At 34.3% G+C, this 11,946-nt stretch overlaps 1 protein-coding gene across 1 annotated transcript; it reads left to right on the plus strand.

Annotated features, from left to right (window-relative positions):
* Positions 1 to 199: 199 nt before the first annotated feature.
* si:dkey-9i23.8 (C5a anaphylatoxin chemotactic receptor 1) lies at positions 200 to 10,385 on the plus strand. Its single transcript, XM_051704322.1, has 7 exons — positions 200 to 278; positions 5,672 to 5,811; positions 5,992 to 6,181; positions 9,363 to 9,501; positions 9,629 to 9,793; positions 9,907 to 9,985; positions 10,173 to 10,385. Exons 1-7 carry the CDS (start codon positions 200 to 202, stop codon positions 10,383 to 10,385), a joined length of 1,005 nt encoding a protein of 334 aa, XP_051560282.1.
* Positions 10,386 to 11,946: the final 1,561 nt, after the last annotated feature.

Genomic DNA, 11,946 nt, shown 5'->3' on the forward strand with positions numbered 1-11,946 from the left:
AACAATCGCTTGGAACTTGGTTTGTCTAAAATAATTGGGGAGACACAAACTGGATTTATTTAAGGCCGATCTATACATAATAATATTCGACTGATTTTAGACTTGCTAGAAATAGAAGAGGATGTGGTTATTTTATTTTTTAGATTTCTATAAAGCGTTTGATATGTTGGATCACTCTTTTATTTTTAAATGTTTACAAATGTATGGGTTTGGCGAAAATGTTCGTAAGGTTCAGTTGCTGTACACATATACTAATAGCTCAGCTGCCTTGCCAACAGGTACTTCACCTAGATTTGACATCAAGAGAGGGGTTAAACATGGCTGCCCCCATTTCGCCCTCGTTATTTATTATGGCTACAGAGATGTTGGCCATCCTTATAAAAAATTCAAATATTGAAAGATTAAATGTGTTTGGACAGCAATTTGTGATTAGTCAATTGGCGACACAACATTTTTTAAAAGCTCTTGAACAGATTCCCAAAGCAATTGAAATAATTAATTATTTCTCCAAGTTTTCAGGTTTAAAACTTAATATTGGCAAATGTGAAATTATCACCATACACGAATGCCCCCTTGAAGCTGCATATAATATCCCAGTCAAATCGAGCGTTAAATATTTAGGTATACACATTTCCAAGGATGAGGTTATTAAGGAAAAACAAAATATCTGGAATAGATGGAATGAATGCAAAGGCAGACTTGATGTATGGATGCAAAGGGATTGATCTATTTTTGGAAGGATTTATTTAACTAAAACGGAAAGTCTTGCCAGGTGCATCTGCCCTGCATCTTGCCTCTCTATTTCTAATAGAGCTATTAAGACTATTAACCAAACTGATTTTAAATTTATATGGAGAAAGTGTGTACACTACATTAAGAGAGCACAACTCATACAAGATTACGAGAATGGTGGATTACAAGCCTTTGCCTTTCAGTGTATAAATGGCATGTTGAAGATCAAATGGCTAAAAATAGTTTTTGGTTTTGCATTCCCAGGGGTATATTTAGGAGATTGGGCGGAATTGATTTCCTTTTAAAATGTGATTTTATTGTTTCAAAACTCCCAGTCAAATTATCTTCTTTTCACCAACAGATTTAGCTGTATTGGAAGTTATTATATAATCACATCTTTACTCAACATAGAACCCCCATTTGGAATAACAGATTTGTTTTATCCAGACACAAATCTCTGTGCATTGTTGATTGGCTCGAAAAGGGTATTTGGTCTGTAGTTAACTTAATGGATGAGGATGGGAGTCTGTTAACTTTCAAAGATTTTTGTACTAAATACAACCTATATTGTGAATGCAAACAATTTGAGCATATTATAAATGCTGTTCCAAAAAGGTTTATTCGCTTAGTACAAAACACTTTTGTTCACGTGCTAGATGGCTCATGTGAACTCCCATCCCTTCTCTTTGATGGTAATGACCTTATGACAATGCTTCCCAAAAACATATTCGTTCTTCCTTTAATTCTAAATTGTATCCTACACTTTTATACTGTAATGATTTCTACAAGTTTATGATAAACCAACTGCACAAAAATTGCGAATCCATTATATTCATTTTCCAGTGGCTCCTAAAGCAAAGGAAATTCATTTTAAAATATTGAATGGTATATATCCTTCAAGTGAAATTTTAAGACTTTGAGATTTAACTTTGACCACAACATTTGTATTTCAAATTTTGTATTTCTGATCAGACAACTGATCATTAATTTTTTTTTTTTTTTATTGTATGCACTCAAATATTTTTTGGGAAGATATGTCTTATTGGTTGGAAACAAAGGTCCAGTCACTGCCTACTTTTTCTAGAAACCATGTTGTATTCGGAATGTTGTTGGATGACAAAAAAGTTGAATTTTGCATTAACATAATGTTGATTCTTGGTAAATTCTTTATCCATAAATGTAAGTGTATGAAGACAAAACCTTATTGCTCTGTATTTAGAAGTGATTTTCTTTGTAACTATTTTCTATCACTAAAATGTATGAAGAGTAAACAGGCCTGCAAACTTGTTAGGATGTTAAGAGATTTTGGTTTACTGGAAGATGAATGAAAAGACCCCTCTTTGTACATTAACTATTTATTTGTTTTTCAGTTTATATGTGTGCCTTGCTTTACGCTTCTTTCGTTTTTACACTTACGAATGCTATTATAAATGTATATTTTGTTTATGTTCAATAATGATAATAAAAAAGGATAAGTTCACCCAAGAATTAACATTCAGTCATTGTTTACTCACCCCTGTGTTTTTATAACCCAGTATGACTTTCTTTCTTTTTCTTAACACAAAGGTAGAAATTGTGAAACAATTTGTGCTCAGTGACATCATACAATGGCAGTTTATGCTGACCACCTCTTCATGCTTCAAAAGGATGCAAAAATATAATTCAGAAGTCTAATAAATTAATTGAAATTCGAAACATATGTATAAAATCATGACTCTGGTCATGTCAGAAACCTTATTAAAAGCTGTTTTATTCTAAATGGAGAGGGTCCCATCGTGGTGGCTGCCATGTTCACATGACCAACCGAACACTACTTGCTTAATTTCAGTAGCATTTTATTTGACACTTTCACTTGTGGATTAAATTAATCATGGCTGACTGTGAATAGTGAATTTGTACAATGGCATCTTTAAGTGAAAACTATTGCATTTGAATGATGCTGCATTTATGCCCCTAGGTGTCAGTGTAAGTCCAAGACAATGTGAACAAAAACTAACTGAGAGCACCTTTAAAAACTATTTGAACCATATTAATGTGACTTTTAAAATGTATTTATATAATAAAATTACAGTTAAAGTCTATTTCTCTTCAACATTACTTAATATAACAGAATGTGTTAGAACTGTTTTGTAGCGGTTTAAACATTTCAACAGCATAATATTATGAAAGATGCTTAATTATATTATTTTCCCGTATCTAATAAAACTGTAGGCTAATTTTGTGTATTTCATAAAAAGATGTATTAACAGACCTTTGTCATTTTGTGATGACAAAATCAGAAATTATGTTCATTTCCCTTGCAAAAAAGAAAAAAGAAAAGAAAAAATAAGAAAAAAGAAAAACAAAAAGGGGAAAAATAAATAATTTTCTTGTGTAACACTGGGTGGAAGTTTTGGGTGCAGTTCCATCAAGATATACAGATGTTTAAAATACACATGCACAGTTTAAACATGATACACAATATCCATGTTACACATACAGGTTTGGGGAGTAACGGAATACATGTAACGGAATACGTATTTAAAATACAAAATATAAGTAACTGTATTCCACTACAGTTACAATTTAAATCATTGGTAATTAGAATACAGTTACATTCAAAAAGTATTTTGATTACTGAAGAGATTACTTTACATTTTATTGTCATTTATCTCATTTAATATTTAGTCCTTTCAGATGGAAAACATTTATACATATAAATTATGCGATCCAAAGTGCATTTGAACAGCAGTGAAACACTTTCTTATGATGTGTTACATTCATACGAGCAGATAGAGAAGTATGTTTGAAGTAAGTTTGGAGCAGAAGAAATAGAAATAAATCTTGTGTAAACTGTCATCTTTACGCTAAGCTAAAATGCTATTTCTAGCCATTTTACATGCACATGTAACCAGACACGATCATATTTTTTTATCAAGAAAATTCACGTTAGATCATAATTTCTTTTTTTCTTGTAAGACCTTTGATATTAGGGCAAAAATCATATTCTTGATAATAATTTTTGTATTGTTTTCTGTAAAAATATCTAAAAATCCTTAAAACAAGATCAGTCTGATTTATCTTGTTTTAGAAACAACACTGCATAAGATATTTAGGTTTTTCAGATAATGTAATTTATAACATGTGTATTTTGTCTTACTGTACTGGCAGGAGTTTTTATAGTCAAAACAAGTGAAAAAATCTACCAGTGCTGAAGAAGTAATCCAAAGTATTTAGAATACGTTACTGACCTTGAGTAATCTAACAAAATATGTTACAAATGACTTTTTACAGCATGTATTCTGTAATCTGTAGTGGAATACATTTCAAAAGTAACCCTCCCAACCCTGCACACACATAATATACACATTATACAAATTTACTGTACACATAATTATACACAATATACACACAATAAAACACATATTGCACAGTAAACAAGATGCTCATGTACTAAAACAGTTGCAAAATGCTTTCAACAAAAAGAGTCAAGGCTATTTCAATTAATCTCCTGATGCAAGAGTCCCGGTTTATGCTAGATTATCAATATAACGGCATTGATTGGGTGCAGTAACCTATACATTGTCCTGGACTACAGGATCAGAAGTAAAATGGTGTCATGTAATAGGTGCATTAAAAGAACACCTTTTTATGGTACCATTGCAATACTATATTTTGGCAGTGTGTTCTTTGAAATACCTTGGAGTACCATGTAAATGCATATTATGTTTGAATATAAATCATTCAGTACTTTAGTACATAAGTGCCAGGCATGGTATCTGACTGTAGAGCCGAGGAGGGCGGGGCCGGGCTGGAATGACGCACGCCCGGTCCCCAATCAGCCTGATGGGGCGTGCGAGGGATAAAGGCGGCCGGGGACGACAGTTCGAGAGAGAGATAATTGCAGGCAGCTGTACTGTGTGTTTTTGGTTAAGCTTATTATTAAACTATTATTTATATTCTTAAGCCGGTTCTCACCTCCTCCTTTCCACTGAACCCCATTACACTGATACAATCACTGTACCATGTTACCATCACAGTACCACTTTTTAAAGGACTTACAATGTGGTCCTTTAATCAATTTTTTTGGAAATAGTTTTAGGATTGAAATATATACATAAATGTACAGAATTTGGTTATAACAATAATGGGCAACACTTTACAGTAAGGTTCCATTTGTTAACATTTGTTAACAACATTAGTTAAAATGAACTTACAATGAACAATACTTATTAAGCATTTATTATTCTTAGTTAATGTTAATTTGAACATATACTAATACATTTTTAAAATCAGAGGTTTTATTTGTTAACATTAATCCACCATGAACTAACATGAACTAACAATGAACACATTTTTTAACTAACATTAACAAAGATTTATAAATTGTGTCACAAATATATTGTTAATTGTTAGTTCATGATACCTAATGCATTGACTAATGTAATGAATGGAACCTTATTGTAAAGTGTTACCTACTTATGCTTGTTAGGTTCTGCGGATGAACTTAAATCTCCTTTCTGTTAAACTGATGCTCTGCTACACAGCCGTTAGTGCTGTCACTGTAAAGACAGCTGAATAAGGGTTTTATGGCCAATGCTTAATGAAGCAGGATAAGTTTAATTAAAGAAAGGCATCACTTCTATCGTCACATAATCATATCTGGGTTTGCAGTGCCACATCTCCTCAAAACAAACAAAGTAGGAAGCTTTTCTTTTTCGAATTATTGGGTTTATCTGTTGCACGCTGCATCAGTGACAAAGTAAGTTGACAACTTTAGCACAGAATTCAATATTCTGGGAAAGATAAATAAAAATTAAACTTGATGTGATGTTTCATTGACGCGTTCTTTATAACAGAGCTTGTCTGAAGTTTTTATATTTTTCAAATTAGTTCAGTTTGATTTCTAGACATTGTTTTAAATTTGCAATTGTTTAAATAAAATTCTTATTTCATTCAGTGAACACTTCAAGTAACATAACAGAATCTGAGGATAATTATTGGTCCAGAGTTGAGAAGTCTGTGCTTGGTCCCATTCTCACAACTCAGATGATAGTGGGTATTGTCGGAAATGGACTGGTTTTGATAGTTAAAGTAAGGGTAAGAGCAACAAATCATTTTAATAAGTTTAAATTGAATACCTATAATTGGCTATAAATCTTAATAGTTTCAATGAGAAAGTGATGACATCTTTGAAATATTTTCAGTATGTTTTCTTTCCACAGATTCCTTCAACTTTAAAATATAATTTCTTCCTGTCTATTTTTTGCTCTTCCACAGTGTAAAGACCATTTTCAGTGCTTATACTGGCTGCCGTTTCTCAGCCTCACGCTCTCAGATTTCTTCTGCTCTATCCTCATAATCTGTGGCTCCCTCTTAGCTGTGCTGAGTGAAGGTCAGATTTCACCGTGGTGTGAGGTGGTCAGCCTGCTGAAGTTCACCTTCATCACCTCTTCCACTGGAAGCTTAGGTATGGTTATGACCTTGAGCAGATGAGGCTTGTCATAGATCAGCATAAAAAGAATTAATTTGCATCATGAGACAAATACTGTTTTTTGGTTCGATTCTTAAAGGTGCACTCAGTAATTTTTTCCCCATTAAAAATGTTTACTCATAAAGAAATGAATTGTAATTTTGAAACATATGTATAAAATCATGAGGACTCTAGTCATATCAGTAACCTTATAAAAGCTGTTTTATTATACATGGTAGGGGCACCCTCATGGGGGCTGCCATGTTAGAATCACATGACCAGCTGAATACTACTCACTTAAAGCGATAGTTCACCCAAAAATGAAAATTCTCTCATTATTTACTCACCCTCATGATATCCCAGGTGTGTATGACTTTTGTTCTTCACCAGAACACATTTTAAGAAAATAGAAAAATATCTTAGCTCAGTAGGTCCTTAAAATGCAAGTGAATGGTGATTTCTTTTTTGAAGCTCCAAAAATCACAGACAGTCAGCATAAACATCATCGATACCACTCCAGCAGTCTTCTAAAGTGATACGATCGCTTTTTGTGCTAAAAGAGATAAATATTTAAGTACTTTTTAACTCTAAATCATCGCTTCCAGTAAGCTTCAGGAGAGAGTGGAGATCAAGCAGTCTCTCGTGTGACGTATTCGCATTGCCATGATACAGAGGAAATCTCATGTTCACCTCTCAGTTGGGACATCCAGGATAAGCACACAAACGCACCATTGTGAGTAAAGAAACAGATAAATACCGATCTAAACCAAAACCAACCAAGCTACTGTACAGCGTTTCTCCTTCTCATTTGTAAACAGCACTGCTCTTCTGGCTGTGAAGCACGTGCCTCAGTTCTTAAGTTTTTCAAATGCCAATGCGATTACATCACACACGCGTACCGCAGCCAACCAGAAGCATGATTTAGAGTTTAAAAAAAAAACTTAAATATTTATCTTTTTTGCACCAAAGGCAATCGTGTCGCTTTAGAAGACATTAATTTAACAGCTGGTGTCGTCTGGAGGACGTTTATGCTGACTGTGATTTTTGGAGCTTCAAAAGAGAAATCGCCATCCACTTGCATTTTAAGGACCTACTGAGCTAAGAAAGTTTTATAATTTTCTTCAAATGTGTTCTGGTGAAGAAAGAAAGCCATATACACCTGGGATATCAAGAGGGTGAGTAAATAATGAGATAATTAAAATTTTTGGGAGAACTATCCCTTTATTCTCGGTAACACTTTCACTCTTGGATTAAATTAATAATGGCTGATTGTGAATAGTACAATTCTACAATGGCATCTGTAACTAAAAACTCTTGATTTTAAATGATGCTGCATCCACACCACTAGGTGTCACTGTAAGTCCAAGTGACATGAACAAAAAGTTACTGAGTGCACCTTTAAAGGAATGTTTCACTAAAAAATTTAAATAACTTTCATTAAGACATTTCATTTTTGGGTGAACTCATTTCATTCATGCGAAGTGTGTTATTTCTGTGGCACTAGCATCAATAAATAAAAAATAATGACTGTTTTCAGACAGGTTTCCCGAACACTTCTCCATCTAATACAGATAGTGCAGTATTGTTATCTGTTTGTCTATAGCACATCAGAGACAAAGTGTTCCATTTTACAGAGAAATCAACACTAAAAAGCCTAATAAGTTGACTTCAATCAATTGGTTGAGTAAACTTGTTTCCTCAATTGAACTGAGTAATGTCGTCTCCAAAACTTGTGTAATCAAGTTAAGATAACTAGATGCAAGTAGACACATTTGCTATTTAAATATTGCTGTGTCTACTTTATAATTTTAGTTGAATTGACTCAGTAACACAGCTCAAATAAAGAAGATTATAACCGATTGTAACGGGTAAAAATGGGCAACGAGGAAGCGGGAACTGGCAGAACAGTCAACATAAATTACATAAATTAACTTAAACAAACATAAACACACACACACACACAGCGGCCACATGTGTATCTCTCTCTCTCGAACTGGCGCTCCCAGCCCGTCTTTATCCCCCTCCCAGCTGATTACGACAATTCATCGCCGGGCGTGCGTTGTTACGGCCAGGCCATGCCCTCCTCCTTGTCACACCGGTTCTAAGTCAATCATTAAATAGCCTAAACTTTATTCACCACTGAAATGCATATGTACCTGTATTACAAGGTGAACTGAGATAGAGTTAACAGGGTCCAACTTGACCAAAGAGGACACACATCACCCTTATGTTGTCATCACATGAAAAAACTATTTGCAACAAAACAACATAAATAATACTCCAAAAGAGCTAAAACCTCTATGAATTTTTAATAACAACGAATTAAATGCCCCCATAAGTTCCCTTTGACCAACGAAAAATAACTGAATAATTCAAGCGCAATGGATTATTCCCCATAATTTTGAACTCAATAATTTGATTGAACAAATTACAAAGTCTATAGATTTTAAAGATAAATAATTTCAAGGAGCATAGATGTTTGAGTTATGAACACAAAATATGGCATTTCAAGTAATGTATTTGTCCAGTAATGACAACAGTAGGGTTTACAGTGAACCTACGTATGGCTGCTTAGTTTTATTTGTATACTAAGCTGATACCGTATGAAGAAGTATTTTAACATAAAAAACTACACACTTCACCTTTAACATGATAAAAGCAAGTCTTTAGGAGTTTAGAGCTAATAGACCTTTTTCACACTCAGGGTTATGGAACGCAGAAGTAAACATTTGCAGGGTAAACTTCGACAGCGGTGAATGGGAGTGAATGGGAGATCACAACAAATATTATTTTAACTTACCAATTTGCTTCAAGACCAAAAGAAAAAATCCACTATTACATTTAAATTACTTTCCAGAAGAGGAAAAAAATAGAGAGAGTTGGATTAAGACAGACAGATGGGAGAAGATGCCAAATTTACTGTCACTCTCTCAGCAGCTGTAATCGAAACCCCCTCGCAGCTGTGGTAATTTATTTTTTAAAACTAATTCCAGGGTAATACAACACAAAGCAAAATGTTATAAACTTACATTCAATATTTTTAAAAATTATAATATAAAAAAGTTTGCTAGATTTATATTGCTTAATAAGGCATAAATGCATCATCACAGTCTGTGAAAAAGGTCTATTCTGAGGTCTAAGGAATTTTTGTCTTTTCTTCCTTGTCCTAACAACTCAGCGGTTCTCTGTGTTCAGCGATTTATGGGCATTCCTTCCAAAGGTAAAGGGCTGTCTGTTGTCATGACGGTGGCATGTTTGGCATCCTGGTGTACTGGAACGGTGTTTGGAGCAGTGCCAGTAGTGTATGACTGGATAAGGTGAGCAAGAGTGATGATGCTCAGATTCAGTTCCATAATTTAGCACTAAAATCCCACTATCCAAATACATGCATCTCCATAACATCCATACTTTGGTGTAACTTTGTGCTCTGGGTCCCCTGTTCAGGTATGATCCAGCAGAGATGTTGTGTGCAGTGTTCTGGGAGAGCAGTTACTCTGACATGCTGGTTTACATCCTCTGTGCCTTCTCAATTGCCATTTTTGTCCCATTCCTCCTCATACTGTCCTGCTCCATCCTGACACACGTAGGCTATGGGAAAGACTGTTCCAGGTTTGTAGAGACATTTTCATTTGGCTAGATTTTTTAGAGGGAATTACAGCTCATTTCCTATTATATAAGTTTGCCTATCCCCCAACTAATTGTATCTTTAATTTTATTTGTAGCCAGGATGACCTGTCCTCCGTCACTCCACTGCTGGTGATATTGTATCTGTTCTGCTATGCTCCATTCACAGCATCTGAGGTAAGAAAATCCTATAAATAAGGTACTAAATGTATTAAAGGTCTCACTGTTTGTCATAGTACCATTCCCAATCAGGGATGAAAACACAAACAAATGTGGAATAATCTTCTGTAAAGCTAACTATGAGTTCTTCAGTAAAAAAATTTTTCCATGGCAATAATTCTGTTTATTCTTGTTGTCCTGTTAGTTGGTTCTCCTCGGAAGGCTTGATCTGTCTCCTTCTCCTGACTGGCTGAGATCACTTTCATCAGTAATGGCATATCTGGACTGTGGTTTGAACCCCTTCATCTACTGCACAAATAAAGACTTCAGAGACGCGGTGCTTATACTGTTGTGGAACAATAAGAGATCAAGCCCTTCCGAGCCAGTGCTGACCGGCATTGCAAAGCTTGAAATATGAGGATTACGAGAAATAAAAGTTTTGTTTTTATTGCAAGGTCTCGAAATGGACCACATCATGATGTTATTGATAACTAATGACACTCATTCTCATGACTAGGTTTGTTCTATTTATACGACATATACATTGCAGTATAAATGGGACAGACCTGCAGATAATTAAGCAGATAATGCTGTTGTTTTTGCTTTTGTGCTTGTTTTATTTGCTACCGCTGTCCAGTTCAGAATTTGACATTATGATCAAATAATTTATTATGTATGTATATCCATATGGGTTGAACTTGAAAAAGCTAAATTAGAACATGATATTATTCACTTTTATGAGATTTCAGCCATTTATATTTGGTTTTAGTGAAATATCACAAGGATTAACTTTTATTCACTGTTAATAATTCGTTTCACCCACCAAAAAAAGTGTGGGAATTTTGAAATACTTATAAATGGAGAAACATGGGGAATATTATGAACATTACAGAGATAAGAGATGATTATCATGGATAAAATATTAAAAAATAGAGACACTGAGGAGCTCTAAAGGAATATTCGGGGTTCAATACAAGTTAAGCACAATCGACAACATTTGTGGCATAATGTTGATTACCATAAAAAATGATTTCGACTCATCCCTCCTTTTCTTAAAAAAAGAAAAGAAAAAAAGCATAGATCCAGGTTAAAGTGAGGCACTTACTGTACAATGGAAGTGAATGGGGCCAATTCTTGGTGGGTTTAAAGTGATAGTTCACGATTTTCTCATCATTTACTCACCCTCATGCCAGATGTGTGTGACTTTCTTTCTTCTGCTGAACACAAACTAAGATATGTAGAAGAATATCTCAACTCTGTAGATCCATAGAATGCAAGTGAATGGTGGCCAGAACTCGGAAGCTCCAAAAGCACATAAAGGAAAAAAGAGAAAATCTTCATTTTTGGGTGAACTATCCATTTAAAAGCAGAAATGTGAAGATTATAATTTTATAAAAGCACTTAAATTAATTCTTCTGTAAAAATATGTATTATCTGAGTTGTAAAGTTGTTTAAAATAGTGGTTTTAGGGTTTACATTGTTTTAGGGTTAATGTTTACAGTGTTATGTTGTCATGGCATGTGGGTGTGGGGGTGTTGTGCTAAACGAGAGACTATGGAGAGACAAACAGCAGAGGTATGACAAATAAATGCTAGATACTGTGTACTGCTTGAAGAAGAAAAAATGAAAGGAGCGGAAATAAAGATATCTATTATATTATGTTGTTTTGATATAGAAGATTATGGTGTTAGATCGAAACATTAGCAAATATGATCTGTTGCCACTAGTACTTAGTATAGTATAGTACTTGTAAACTCTACAGAATACATAGGGCTAATCAATGATTTAAATTACAAGAGACACTAATGACAACCAATAGGATATAGAGGAAATTTAAACACAGTCTCCTTTTATGCAGATTGAAGAGAGGGGTGACCAGCAGACTGGTATTTCACTACTGCAGGCTATGCTGATGAAACTGAGTACAGATGAGAATGTCCACCATCTAAAAAGACATAATATACAATCACATGCACACC

This window comes from Myxocyprinus asiaticus, chromosome 8 (assembly GCF_019703515.2).
Source record: "Myxocyprinus asiaticus isolate MX2 ecotype Aquarium Trade chromosome 8, UBuf_Myxa_2, whole genome shotgun sequence".
NCBI classification, from domain to species: domain Eukaryota; kingdom Metazoa; phylum Chordata; class Actinopteri; order Cypriniformes; family Catostomidae; genus Myxocyprinus; species Myxocyprinus asiaticus.